Genomic DNA, 15773 nt, shown 5'->3' with positions numbered 1-15773 from the left:
GATGGAAGAAACCGTTCAGAACTCGCCGCATAGATTCACTGATCAAATTTTCTTATCGTCGCTGACAAATTACTATAACAATGCGTGAAATATATCTTCGATGGTGAAAAGTGTTGAACCAAATACGTACGTTGTCGTAAAATGGTTTTAAATAACATATTATAATTTATAGATCGTTCAAACCTGGTTGAAATTTAATTGCAGAAACATGTTCTTTGATTAATTGAAAAATTTTCAAACCAGTAACTTCAACAGAGTAAATTACTTCATTATCAAGCGACGAATTTTTATCTTTTTTCCTCTTTGCAATCATAAAACACTTCCCATTGGATCAATGACGGTTCATTTTATTAATAAACGACTGCTGTATCTGCTAATCGCCTCACAATAAGATCGATTTTTAATAAACATAATTACATTCGCACACAATTGTAAGCACGGTAAACCGACACTTTTGTTCCTTTTTTTTGTAAAGCTGAGGCGTCAAAAAGTTAGTTTATAACTTGATCAGTCACAGATTTGCGCTTCTCGGGTTAAAAATTTTCTAGAGCAATTGTGCGGTTCTTTTTTTTTTAATACATTTTTCGTTACTTCGAAGTCCAGATTAATTGAAAATAGAAAATATTCACACACGTAATTCCTAAAGTCATTTAGGCATCGGTATTCTATATCTTATCAAACCGTTTCAAGACTGCCTCGAAAATGACAGAAATCAATGTTTCATAAATTACAAATATCTTCAATTTTTATCCATTTTCTCCTTATTGCTTACATTTGCAAGCATGTTACGCATATAACATATAACATATATACACGTATAATAATATATACACGTTTGAGTGATACAGGCATGTGTATGTATTCTCTAAAAGCATATTGGAATGTGCTTCGTAAAAGAAAAATTAATTAAAAATGATCAATGGCAATGTGTAACCTCAGACAATACGTACACGCATTATGTAAAATAATGGACAATACAGAACGGTAATCAATTCAGTAATGTTCTCATACTGCGATACGGTCTTTCAACCGCGTCCCGTTATGTTATTGTATTTTTATACGCAGCATAAATTATAAATCGCTTTACGATTACGGTGATAAATCGTGCAAATTGTACCGCGCACCAGTAAATCTGACTTGGATACCTTTCAGACCTGTGGCATTTAATATTTCGCATACCTTGAGGATTGAGAATCAGCTCTGCTGGGAACCTTGAAATTAAAAGTGTCCTCCAAAAGTCTACCGCAGTTAAAAATATCTCTCAAGTCGGTTATATCAGCACGGTAAATATTAAAACGGACCAAGAAGAGCTCTGGAGAAAATGTATCAAGTATTGTGTAAATGTTTAATAATCATTCGTGTAGAAAACGGCACAATAATCACATTTATTCGGTGTGAAAAGAAGAGTAATTTCGATAATCGCCTTCGTGCATTTTTCAATCTTATCATTCCGAAAATAAGAAATTGTAATTGAGAGGATTTTTATGTAGCCGTCGATAAAAAAAAAAAAAAAAAAAAAAAAACGAAAACAATTTAATAGCTCATGGATATACAGGGTGGGATAAAAAAAACCGGAACGATTTGAAACGTTAATGAAATACGAACGCGTTGACCGATTTTCAGAAACTTTTTTTTTTTGATCGAATCGAGATGAATAAACCATTTGTTTCGTGTTTGAAAATTCAAAGAATCTTTATTCCGTGCTGAGATAAACGCTCGCCAAAAACAGATTTTGGTAAAAATCGCTGGGAGCATGAAAAAAACAAAAATGTTAAGGAATGTTCAACTTAATTTTCATTTCAAATCGCGATTCGTAGTTTGATTCTGGCATTTTAGCAATTCTCATCAATTTTATTCACATGACGCGAAACGTTTCTTGTAACATGAAAGAATTCTTATTGCCCGTTGGCTGAAGTATTCAGATCGCTTACTTCATGCTTATCAATTTTGATTAACTTGGTGATCTTGTATACAGCGGACTTTTTTGATACTGAACTTTCTTGACAATGTCCCGAAAACAGAGTTTTAACCTTAATGTGCTAATTTGAACGTTAATATTACCCCAGAATCAAAATTCGAGACACAATTAAGGATGAAAATTAAGTTAATCATTCCTTAATATCAGTCTTTTTTCATACTCCCAGTGACTTTTTCAAACCCCATTTTTCAACATCGTATATCTCAGCAAGGAATAAAGATTCTTCGGATTTTCAAACGCGAAACAAAAGTTTTATTCTCCTAATATGAAGCTCGAAAATGTTTCTGAAAATCACGTTTTAAATCGTTTCAATTTTTTGTCGCCTACCCTGTATATCAAAGAAGAAGCCTTCGCTATAAAACACGAATTACGGAGATGTCACGAATGTTGTATCGGTGGTCAATGTTTGAGGTTAGAGACGGTTGGTCAGCCTGGCAAAGAGCCGCTCTCGGATTTTAGCGCATGCGCGTTAAATTTCAACAGAGTATGGAACGTGCAGTCGTTAGGAATTCACTCTGTATATTACTAACCCGTGACACGATGCATAATAAAAGAAAGTAACGTCGGGACCTTTAAACATTCATTTACACCTACGATGGCCGGTTACGCGAAGATGTAGAGCAAAAACTAAATTTATAATCGGGAATGTTTCGCTTGTAGGTATAAGTCGCACTGTCGAGTAGTATTTTTAAATAAAAATCATTGACGGCGAATGCCGCACTGGAACTATTTTCTAGCCGGTGATTATTTTCGGTTTTCGAATGTTTTGACGCGACCGTTATACAACGGGGTACATTGCTCGGAGCCTTCGAGACTCTGCACAGCTGCTCTTCTTCTTTTCCTTCTTTTTTTTTTTCTTTTTTTCTTTTTTTCTTTTTTACTCCGATACACCGTATCCGTAACACCTGCCAGATACGCACGATGTTTTAACATGAATCAAAGATACACCTTAGGAGTTAAACGTTTTCGTACTTTGCTCGCCTGCGTGATTGATATTTATGTACTCTCCGAGAAATAATTGATCTTTGAACTGTAGTCGCGATGTATCTTGTCTCATCGATAGTTCGATATATTCTTCATTTGTTTCGTTTTAAAACTGGAACAAACTACATCGCAATTTTATAGTTTTCATGCATCGCTCAAACGCAATCCAATAAGTCGCAGATTATTTCACGTATCACGAAACAATCAGCGAGCGTTGCGGCGAAGGTTACTCAAGGAATTTGAATTCGAATTCAAAATCGAAAATACTCTTTAGACTGTCAATTAAAATTGACAGAACATCACTGCGAAACGTATCGGAAGATTCTTACCTTTGATTGACAAAAAAAGAAAATCGCAAATGTCTATTTTCGAGAATAATGTATAAAAAAATATTTCCCTTGTAAATTTCTTACGCATAGCTTGGCAGATAATCTGACTTAAATGCGTCAGGCATTTTTGCAACAATTTGCTTCAATTTTATCCTCTGCTGAACTTGATTTGCAATCGGCCACAATACATACACGTGTAACACGTTCATAATAATAATATTCTCAAAAAATACACCTAAAAAAAAGAATATAAAGTTCTTGTGGCCGAGTCTTGACGTCAAATATGATGATATTTCTGTGTGTATATTTTTAACTCGAGACATCCGCCGAATGCGTGGTAATAAACTATTAATATTGGTATATATACGCATCTATATGATGATACGCGTACGTTTTTGGAACGTGGCGAGATGTGTTATTAGCTTTTAAAACGTGAGAGCAAACAATTTTTTCTCTTTGCAGCCTTTCAATTTGGACCAAGTTCGGCGACTTTGACCAAACTTTATCTGTGTTTGCATTTCCCATATACTCGTCTTCTTTTTCTATAACTTTACCGTTAACTTTATTTTTCAGAGAGTGATGTAAAGGACGATCGCCCAAACGGCTGTGGTTCAAAAGACCTAGAGCTCGCACGTAAGTTTCAAAATCAAAAGTCTTGAAGTCACTGGCGTTAAGTTATACCTACTTATGCGTTTTCCAATGGTTAAAAATGAATCGTTTTTTCCTTTTCTTTCTCTCTCTCTATCTCTCTCCTTTGTAGCGGGGCTTGAAAATCATTTTACCCTTGGTCCCCCGCGGAATAAGGAAGATGACATTTTTTTTACACAAAGTGTGTCACTCGCGTAAAAATAGAATCAGTCCAGCAGTATAGAATCTGTTGAATGAATTTTGTTCTCGATTCAATGATATTTGAGGAAAAAAAAAAAAAAAAACCTCCGTTTCTTGGCAAGAAAACACAGAAATGTCCCGTTACATATGCCTCCGTCAACTCAAGTGTATATTTTCACCATGAAGTAATTGTTCTGCTGCTTGTGGATGAAAAAAAACTCGTATATTTACGGTGTTCTGTCAGAGAGCGATAATTAGAAATGACGAAGTTATTAAAGCTGAATGTTACCACAGCATCCGATTTACCGTTTCTTTCATCTCTTGACACGCGTTTAATGTACAGTATTAACGATATTGAAGAACTGTGTTGTAATTATTTACCATTCTTAAATATACGTAATCCGTTGCTGTTTATTCTTTACAACCATAAAAGTGATTAACTTATTTCTTCTCACGCAGGTTTAGGGACAAAGGGCAAGACTCTCGATCCCGAGAAAGGATCCTTTGAAAAAGCTGATTTCGAAAAGGCTATCGAACTTACCGGTGAGTACCTGTTTTGATCAATATATTTCTGTTTGTCATAACCACCGTGGTTGCACAAGTGCATGCGGTTGAGCAGTCATTTTTTACTTGTGTAATAACGCTCATACTTGACTAAATCGATACGTCGAGGATATAATTGATTTCTTCACAACGTTATACGTAAACATTTGATCGTAGTCGTCAAAAAATTCTTACTTTCTTCAACGTTTCGTATAAACCTGAAAGAAAAATATTTGTGAGACACAGCTGTGATTAATCTTATGTTGAATGAAAGAAATGTATCCGTGCGCAGTTCATATTTGGTGAAAAAGTTTTATAATTACATAAAAATTTGAAATACGGAGGTTATAATTTCAAGACTAATATATAGCAAAATGTATTATTTATCAGATTTAATGGGTTCCTTTGACTTCCCTCTTTTTCTTTCTCTATTTATTTGGGAAAAAAACAACTAAAAATTGAGCTTCTGTACCTAATAAGAACGCAAGGCCAATGGTTGAACATTTACATAAGGTCAATTAGCCGTCACGTTTAAAAACCAATACAAATATTCCATCTTATGAATTCGATAATTGCGCAACTATAATCAGTCGTCAAAAATAATCCGCATAAATATACGAGTATACTGAGTCATTTCGAGTATGCGCGTCATAGGAGATTCAACACGACGATTCCGCCCGCATATAGGCAACCGAAGATACGTTCAGCTACGTACCCGCCTGCATTTAGGCAATTCGGTCAACTTAGTCCTATCAATCTTACGGGACGCGTACTCGAAATGACCCGGTATATACATGTATATTATAACTGCACTAGTACCACGTAAATTCCTCAAAGTTTATCAGACCGGTGCACGTGTATCGAAGACGAGGCATTAGATGGTATCCACACACGTGGCACGCTTTTCGTGTTCCATCGTATTTTAACGTTTTCAATAAACATTCTTTTGTACGCACAACTATGTACATACTAAGTCATACATACCGTTCATGTGTACACGTGTTGCGCTGAAATGTTGTACTTATTTGAGGCGTATTATAGAAAAATGATTGCCAATGTCTGGAATGGTGTTCCGATCTCGCATTACGATACCTAACACTTGTATCAACACGCTCAATGTTTGGTTGGGGTTCTTTTATCGGTTCAGGTAATTGAAGCCGTACAATTTTGAATAAGGATAAACACCACAAGCAACATTCGCAAATTCATACTACGTTTCGCCGCGATCTTGATTAGCCAATTTTTATTTTCTAAAAATATAGAAAAGGTGTGGAAAATTTTTAACGAGTAGTTTCGCTTCGTCTCTTTGAGAAATTATCAGGTTTATGACCGTACTTCTGCAATAGTCACTGATATGAAAAAATTCGTAAAAATAATCAATGAAAAAGTGTGGAAAATATGTGGGATATATAACCACACAATAGCATTCCATAACCCTAAAGCGAGCAAGAATGAGCGAAAAATAAATTCATGGTTTGATCGCAGTCCAATATCTTCTCAAAGACATTTTATCTCTAACAATAAACGTTGACAATACAACTATACCATGTATAGAGGATGAATAAACGAAACTGATGGGGTTGTTTCAATCGTCCACAGGATATGGCAAGTTCCACTACTTCCTGCTCGCAGTATGCGGGTTGGTCAGTACGAGCGAGGAGATGGATGTAATTTCCATGTCCTACATTTTGCCGAGTGCACAATGTGACCTGGATCTCGATACCCACAGGAAGGGATGGATGAGCTCCATCATATTCATAGGGATGATGGTCGGTGCCTACGCGTGGGGTTCAGTGGCAGACGCCCTGGGCCGCCGCAAGGTTCTGATCGTCATCTCCATCATGAACGCCGTCTGCATAGTCGCCTCCAGCTTCACCCAGAGATATGAATACTTCTTGTTGTTCAGATTTCTCAACGGTGCTGCGTAAGTCACTGAATTACTTAAATTGCAGCCGAGTACATAAAATAAGCGGCGAACAATCCTAGAGATATCCAAGGAGGTTATCCATCAAGATCGATTATCACGTGGTGGATTTTTTCTCCGCCATGTCATTGCAAGCTTGATATCCTGTAATTATCACGATCCTTTTCATTCCTGCAGCCTTGGAGGCAGTGGACCTGTGATCTGGTCCTACTTTGCTGAATTCCAGCCGAAGGCGAAAAGAGGTTCCATGTTGTCGTTTATGGCGGCATTTTGGACCCTTGGGAACCTCTTTGTTGCTGGTAAGTGTATACCCTCTGCCCGTCTGCCTATATGTACTCCCCAGTTTCCAACAAACCACTTTCAAATCATCACCAATTTTTAATGGTAGTTGGCAATTCTTCTGCTCATTTCAGCAGAGAAGTAAAGTCACTTCAGCTGTACTTTATGCGAATGTACCTTTTGTTGTATCACTATGGTTGAACAAAGTGGGGTTCTATTCGTACCAGAAAGTGACGTTTTTCGAGTCCAATTGATACTCGCGTGATTATTTATAGTTGCAAACAACCGATATGCCAGTAGCTACTGGCTTTCTTTCAGATGATGGCCAAGCGCTAATTTTATTCAATTTGCTTACAGGACTGGCATGGCTCATTATCCCTTCCGGGATCGGTTTCGACAGCCTCGCATTCAAGTATAACTCATGGCGAATCTTCCTGCTGATCTGCGCTGCACCGTCCTTTTTAGTGGCAGGGCTTCTGCTGCTCCTGCCCGAATCCCCCAAGTATTTACTCATCCGTGGACGAGAGAAGGAGGCTCTGGAAATATTCCGTGGCATATACGCGATAAACACTGGTCAATCGCGAACAATGTACCCAGTGAAAAAGCTGATATTCGACGACTCGAGGCATCGGTCGGAAAAGGCGAGCACCAAGCCGCAGAGCAAATGCAAAATGCTCTTCGGTGACATATTGGGAAACACTAAACAGCTGTTCATTTCACCGATCCTCCGTTTCACTTTAATATCCATCATAATTAACTTCACCTTCCACATCGGGTACTACGGGCTCATGATGTGGTTCCCTGAACTGTTCAACCGTTTCGACAAGTACCAAACGGCCCACCCAAATGTCACCTCGATAGGCATCTGCGAGGTTACGGACTTCGTTGTCAATAATAAAACACAGGAATCAAACGTAACTTGTACGAACGAAATCTCTGCCCAAGTGTTCCAAGAGTCTCTCATTACCGTCGCATCTGCAATACCTGCTAATATCCTGGCTGTTGTTGGAATGGACCGTCTTGGTCGCAAGTTCTTCCTCGGTAAGAATTATACACTTCATTACGCGCCGAGGGCCGATTGTTCCGTTTTATCAGCGATACGTTCATTCGCAGGACAAATCTTTCGTTGCAGATACAACAACTAGCCTCAGCTCTGTTCCGTTCCTTCCTCTATTAAACTCCGTGACGTCATAGTTCTCAGCACAAAATACTGGAATAGAGTAGAGTTTCGATCCTAGTCTTTTTCTCCTACTTAACATGCATCGTTATCAATACCAGCTCGTATGGTTGCAAATTTGAGATCCAAATTTTGGGCTAAAAAATACTCAGACCAACATGATATAATTATTTAGAAAAACTCAGCCTAATCGGATGAAAAGTTCATACGAAATATCTAAAGTCTAGAATCTAAGATGTCAAATTGGAACGATTCCATGTTAAATCGGTGAACAATGAACTCCATGAATACAAATTATCCAACAGATTCACAACATTCTTCGCGAAAGATTTGAATGCCTCGATGTCATTACAATCTCAAAAATTATAATAGCTCAGTGTTGGGCGAAAAAATAAGTCTAATGTCAAAAAATGTTGAATTCTCGAGGAACCGAGTAACCTCTGTTCAGCAAAAACTGCACGAAAGAATTCAACTGATCTGTTTAAATTTTTTTGGTTCTTCCAGTCTTCAGTACCTTCTCCGCCGGTCTTTGTTCCACCGGACTATACTTCGTGACGAACAAAACACACAACTTGATCGTATCAGCGTTCTTCAGCGGTGTGATAAGCTGCGGTAACGCCGCCCTCGATTGTCTGATCACTGAGGTATTTCCCACAAACCTCCGCGCCACCGGCGTGGCAATTTCAATGGTGGCAGCCCGTCTGGGTGGGATAATCGGTAACATAGTCATTGCTCAGCTGCTGGACACGTATTGTCCAGCGCCCACCTTTATCGTCGCCGCACTTCTTATCGGTAAGTTGCAGTTTCATTCTCACCATTTATCCACGTGACGATGCCTCTCTTACAAAAACCAGCACGTTTCGGCTTTTTACGAAAAACCAGGATGATTCGATTTTCACCCTGAAAACTATACTAGGTTCAAATTGTTGCCGCGAAAACTAGCACGTTTCGGTTATCCCCACGAAACTGTCATGTTTCGATTAATGCAATAAGGATTTTCTGAAGATTTGTACGGTTTCCCGTCGTCGAAATATCTTTAATACGTAATTTGTAAATCTTACAGTACACAGTCAAAGAATGATAAAACTTCGCAAGATAGAAATATTATTCGTTTTAATTCTAAGAACGTACTAGTTTTCACAGTATATGTATACCAAAACGTGCCAGTTCACGCGGTGAAAAACAAAAGGTGCCAATTTTCACGGTGAAAACCTCAACATGCCAGTCATCTTAAGGTATCTGAAACGTGCTACTTTTCGTAAGAGGCGCCGGTATGTACTCACACATTTATTTCAACATCCTTTCCGGTCTGATTTTGCATCTGATGACTAATTGTAATTGTTTTTTTTCTCCATTTTTCCCAAAACAGGAGGAGGTCTGATGTGCTTAGGTTTACCAAACACAACGCGCCAGCCGTTGTCCTGATACCGTTTTAATGAAAATTTATTGAAATTGAATATATAAATATTTATATATAAGAGGAATATAAATTGAACAAAAAAAAAATAAATAAAAACTTTAAATAAATAAATAACACACTCGATTCTGATCGAGCTCCGTTGTATAGTCATGATGCATTTGTATTATTAGGAAGATGTACGTAACCGGTCTGTATACCTTTATTATTGTAACATGCCCACCCCCAAAGTTTGACTGCACTATGCACACATACACGCACACGCATACGCACACGCACACACACACACGCACAGACACACACACACACACAGAGGCACATACTCACAAATTGCAAACGCTAACAGTACATGTAACACATGATTGTACACAGAGTGGACATATGTATGTATACGTATGTCAAATGAATGTGTATTACATGTTAGAATGAAAAATATTTACTTAGTTTCCGCGTTGAAGAAGTTGGAGGTGAAAAAAAAACTGTTGAACAATTAACAGAAAAAAACAAAACAACAACATGTCAGTAATGATATTGTGGTATATTTTGATCAGAGGAACGAAGTCAGAGGTTACAAAAAGAAAAATTAAATAATTGTCGCCAAGTATATACATATATTAAATAAACTGGATTATGTAAAATTCTGAATTACCCTAACAATAAGCGAGGCAGCATGCACTACAATATTTATACGTATATTATATACTGAATCACTCGGCAAGTAATGTCGTTGTTAAAAATTAATTAATTGAACAAAGCGAATAAAATATGCTAATTATAATGGTACATAACTCCGTTAAATTTAATATACGTATTATAGGTATGTTCTACGTATATCAATTACGTAATACTTTCTTAAATAATGAATAAGATGAAGATTTTTATTACGATTAATAGTTGTGTAATGTGATTAACAGGTTATTTATGAATCAAAATTACGGTTTCAAAATTGTTTGTTCACAGTTCCTCGATTTCTTTTTCTTTGTTGTTTTTCACGTTCTAATTCTCACTTCTGCTCCTTTGCCAAAAACATGTATATAAATCTAAATGGTGGAGTAAGTTTCTTGCTTCGGTAATAAATACTCTGTATAAATGCCGATTATTTGAAACCTCATACAGCTCATATACATATCAGCAATAACACGAATAATTTGTTTTCTTACTTGCAAATTTGATTTCCCAATAGAAAAATATAATCATCATTGCAGTGGTTTGTGTTGCAATGAATTACTGAGGAAAGTATTAAAGCATAAAAAAAACAAAAATGTCATATTGAGAATCTTAGAAAAATACACGACTCCATATAGGTGAAGTACGATGATTGTTATTGTTTGAAACTTTTACGATTATATAAATATTGGTTATATATACAATACCTATACTGTACCTATACATATATATCTAGATATCGTAAGCTGTTGATAATTTGGATGATTTCTTACTGTTGGTACTAAAGAGAATCGTTGAATACACACAATGTATTATATTATGCCTATTTGTACTCAGTGTTAGAATACTCAGAATAAAATTATTTGGAATTGTAACAATGCTATCGAAATTAGTATATTCAGCGACTGCTCATGTAACTTCAACAAAGGGCCCGTATTAGATGAAAGTATGAAATCAAAAAAGACCTTAAACAATGTGAGAATATGTGTTTGATGTATCGATGACATACGGTTTTGAAATTGTCATTCCTAGATGAAAGTTGTGCAGAAATTTGAAACTTCTGCATACATTAGAGTCTTATGAAGAGATGTGTGAACGCTTTCAAAAATATTTGATCAGATTTTTCACACACTGAAATATTTGTATTCGTACACCTCAGTTTTTGAGTAGCTTTTTGATATTCGACGTATATTTTTTGAGAACATTTAGAAGACAGGTACTTACTTCAATATTTATGGAAACTGGAGAAAACTTATACCTTATTAGATATATGTGTGGTATTCACTAGTCAATCACAATTGACCTGAGATTCATTCATTTCTACGAGATGAGTACTACAACGATGAGAGGGAAATCACGGGATCGATCTTAAGTTTAGTGTTATGGAACAGGCTAACAATATGTGATCGAACTGTGCCGTTCATCATATGGGATGCAACATTTAAGTATAGAATTCTGGAACTGAGGAAGCGGATATTTGATCATAACGTCAATTGCGAAGGGAATTTATTTATTTATTTAATTATATGCATTTATCAAGTACTAATCTAGCAGTTAACGCTTGCACGGAAGCTTCGAGCATGCCTACAATTCGAATAGCTCGTCCATTTGAGTGTCGGTGAATTTTTCGCGATTGTTCACTAGCTCTGACCAATCAATTCTGTGTTCTCGTCCCTCAAAATTCTATAAAATACCAGTAATCCTAATGATAGGTGCAACATTATCTCGATTCTATGAATATACGCGTATCCTAATTTTACGGCATGAATTTGTTCAAAGAATAAAACGACAAAGTGAATAACACAACTGTTACTGCTTTTACATCGAATTCAGATTGGTAAGTACAATACTCCTCTTGTGAGAAACCTGACAACAAGTGTCGAATCTCAAATTATCTCAAAGGCTACTTTGATTCGCGGATTTGTTTGCTCGAATTGTTTTGAATTGGAATGAGGATATGAATTTCTGACTTTTCATCTCTGAAACTTTATCCGTTGCTCGCAAGGTATTGCAACTACGCCTGATCGATTTCTCTCGCAACATTACGTCGGAATAGCGCATCAAAGAATTTATTCCGGCACCTTTCAAAATCGCGAAAATTTTCGCCAAAAATGGAGAGGGGATAGCCTTACTTATTTTTTGGCCGAAAAATTTTTGGTCTCAGATTCGATTCGCATGAACCTTTTCTGACTAATTGGACCCCCAGGAACTCAAAAAACGCAGCAGAAATTGCGTCGGACCAACAGCAGAGAAATAACGACGGATGGAGTACAAGCTGAAAAATGGCGAAAATTTAGTTTCAGGTTATTTGGCTGTAACTTTTGACTCGTTGACCGCAGCGTATTGGGACTGCGCCCAATCGATTCCTCTCGCAAAATTACGTCGGAATAGCGCATCAAAGAATATATTCCGGCGCTTTTCAAAATCGCGAAAATTTTCGCCAAAAATGGAAAGGGGTTAGCCTTACTTATTTTTTGGACGAAAAATTTTTAGTCTTAGATTCGATTCGTATGAACCTTTTCTGACAAATTGGACCCCCAGAAACTCCGAAAACGCAGCAGAAAGTGCGTCGGACCAACAGCAGAGAAATAACGACGGAAGCAGTACAAGCTGAAAAATGGCGAAAATTTATGTTCAGGTTATTTGGCTGTAACTTTTGACTCGTTGACCGCAGCGTATTGGGACTGCGCCCAATCGATTTCTCTTGCAAAACTACGTCGTAATAGTGCATCAAAGAATTTATTCCGGCACTTTTCAAAATCGCGAAAATTTTCGCCAAAAATGGAAAGGGGTTAGCCTTACTTATTTTTTGGACGAAAAATTTTGGGTCTCAGATTCGATTTGTATGACCCTCATCTGACTAATTGGAGCCCCAGGAACTCAGAAATCGCAGCAGAAAGTGCCTCGGACCAACAGCAGAGAAATAACGACGGAAGCAGTACAAGCTGAAAAATGGCGAAAATTTATGTTCAGGTTATTGGGCTGTAACTTTTGACTCGTTGACTGCAGCGTATTGGGACTGCGCCCAATCGATTTCTCTCGCAAAACTACGTCGGAATAGTGCATCAAAGAATTTATCCCGACACTTTTCAAAATCGCGAAAATTTTCGCCAAAAATGGAAAGGGGTTAGCCTTACTTATTTTTTGGACGAAAAATTTTGGGTCTCAGATTCGATTCGTATGACCCGTATCTGACTAACTGGACCCCCAGAAACTCAGAAAACGCAGCAGAAAGTGCGTCGGACCAACAGCAGAGAAATAACGACGGAAGGATTACAAGCTGAAAAATGGCGAAAATTTAGGTTCAGGTTATTTGGCTGTAACTTTTGACTCGTTGACCGCAGCGTATTGGGACTGCGCCCAATCGATTCCTCTCGCAAAATTACGTCGGAATAGCGCATCAAAGAATATATTCCGGCGCTTTTCAAAATCGCGAAAATTTTCGCCAAAAATGGAAAGGGGTTAGCCTTACTTATTTTTTGGACGAAAAATTTTTAGTCTTAGATTCGATTCGTATGAACCTTTTCTGACAAATTGGACCCCCAGAAACTCCGAAAACGCAGCAGAAAGTGCGTCGGACCAACAGCAGAGAAATAACGACGGAAGGAGTACAAGCTAAAAAATGGCGAAAATTTAGGTACGGGTTATTTGGCTGTAACTTTTGACTCGTTGACCGCAGCGTATTGGGACTGCGCCCAATCGATTCCTCTCGCAAAATTACGTCGGAATAGCGCATCAAAGAATATATTCCGGCGCTTTTCAAAATCGCGAAAATTTTCGCCAAAAATGGAAAGGGGTTAGCCTTACTTATTTTTTGGACGAAAAATTTTGGGTCTCAGATTCGATTTGTATGACCCTTATCTGACTAATTGGACCCCCAGGAACTCAGAAATCGCAGCAGAAAGTGCCTCGGACCAACAGCAGAGAAATAACGACGGAAGGAGTACAAGCTGAAAAATGGCGAAAATTTAGGTTCAGGTTATTTGGCTGTAACTTTTGACTCGTTGACCGCAGCGTATTGGGACTGCGCCCAATCGATTTCTCTTGCAAAACTACGTCGTAATAGTGCATCAAAGAATTTATTCCGGCACTTTTCAAAATCGCGAAAATTTTCCCCAAAAATGGAAAGGGGTTAGCCTTACTTATTTTTTGGACGAAAAATTTTGGGTCTCAGATTCGATTTGTATGACCCTTATCTGACTAATTGGACCCCCAGGAACTCAGAAATCGCAGCAGAAAGTGCCTCGGACCAACAGCAGAGAAATAACGACGGAAGCAGTACAAGCTGAAAAATGGCGAAAATTTAGGGTCAGGTTATTTGTCTGTAACTTTTAACTCGTTGACCGCAGCGTATTGGGACTGCGCCCAATCGATTTCTCTCGCAAAACTACGTCGGAAAAATGCATCAAAGAATTTTTTCCGGCACTTTTCAAAATCGCGAAAATTTTCGCGAAAAATGGAAAGGGGTTAGCCTTACTTATTTTTTGGGCGAAAAATTTTGGGTCTCAGATTCGATTTGTATGACCCTTATCTGACTAATTGGAGCCCCAGGAACTCAGAAATCGCAACAGAAAGTGCCTCGGACCAACAGCAGAGAAATAACGACGGAAGGATTACAAGCTGAAAAATGGCGAAAATTTAGGTTCAGGTTATTAGGCTGTAACTTTTGACTCGTTGACCGCAGCGTATTGGGACTGCGCCCAATCGATTTCTCTCGCAAAACTACGTCGTAATAGTGCATCAAAGAATTTATTCCGGCACTTTTCAAAATCGCGAAAATTTTCGCGAAAAATGGAAAGGGGTTAGCCTTACTTATTTTTTGGGCGAAAAATTTTGGGTCTCAGATTCGATTTGTATGACCCTTATCTGACTAATTGGAGCCCCAGGAACTCAGAAATCGCAGCAGAAAGTGCCTCGGACCAACAGCAGAGAAATAACGACGGAAGCAGTACAAGCTGAAAAATGGCGAAAATTTATGTTCAGGTTATTTGGCTGTAACTTTTGACTCGTTGACCGCAGCGTATTGGGACTGCGCCCAATCGATTTCTCTCGCAAAACTACGTCGGAATAGTGCATCAAAGAATTTATTCCGGCACTTTTCAAAATCGCGAAAATTTTCGCCAAAAATGGAAAGGGGTTAGCCTTACTTATTTTTTGGACGAAAAATTTTGGGTCTCAGATTCGATTTGTATGACCCGTATCTGACTAACTGGACCCCCAGAAACTCAGAAAACGCAGCAGAAAGTGCGTCGGACCAACAGCAGAGAAATAACGACGGAAGGATTACAAGCTGAAAAATGGCGAAAATTTAGGTTCAGGTTATTTGGCTGTAACTTTTGACTCGTTGACCGCAGTGTATTGGGACTGCGCCCAATCGATTTCTCTCGCAAAACTACGTCGGAATAGTGCATCAAAGAATTTATTCCGGCACTTTTCAAAACCGCGAAAATTTTCGCCAAAAATGGAAAGGGGTTAGCCTTACTTATTTTTTGGACGAAAAATTTTGGGTCTCAGATTCGATTCGTATGACCCTTATCTGACTAATTGGACCCCCAGGAACTCAGAAATCGCAGCAGAAAGTGCCTCGGACCAACAGCAGAGAAATAACGACGGAAGGAGTACAAGCTGAAAAATGGCGAAAATTTAGG

At 38.0% G+C, this 15773-nt stretch overlaps 1 protein-coding gene across 3 annotated transcripts in view; it reads left to right on the top strand.

Moving 5' to 3' along the window:
* LOC124305545 (synaptic vesicle glycoprotein 2C) overlaps window positions 1-11000 on the top strand; it is a 50125-nt gene extending 39125 nt beyond the window's left edge. For all 3 annotated transcript variants that reach the window (XM_046765121.1, XM_046765119.1, XM_046765120.1), the window contains exons 3-9: window positions 3865-3924; window positions 4579-4662; window positions 6262-6586; window positions 6764-6885; window positions 7223-7906; window positions 8547-8834; window positions 9412-11000. In XM_046765121.1, coding sequence (XP_046621077.1) covers window positions 3865-3924; window positions 4579-4662; window positions 6262-6586; window positions 6764-6885; window positions 7223-7906; window positions 8547-8834; window positions 9412-9467 — 1619 coding nt within the window. In that variant the 3' untranslated portion in view covers window positions 9468-11000. The remainder of the gene's footprint in view (window positions 1-3864; window positions 3925-4578; window positions 4663-6261; window positions 6587-6763; window positions 6886-7222; window positions 7907-8546; window positions 8835-9411) is intronic.
* Window positions 11001-15773: the final 4773 nt, after the last annotated feature.

Source organism: Neodiprion virginianus, chromosome 5 (genome assembly GCF_021901495.1).
Source record: "Neodiprion virginianus isolate iyNeoVirg1 chromosome 5, iyNeoVirg1.1, whole genome shotgun sequence".
Taxonomy (NCBI): Eukaryota; Metazoa; Arthropoda; class Insecta; order Hymenoptera; family Diprionidae; genus Neodiprion; species Neodiprion virginianus.
The sequence above is the reverse complement of the archived record's forward strand: the minus strand, read 5'-3'. Positions and strand labels throughout refer to the sequence as shown.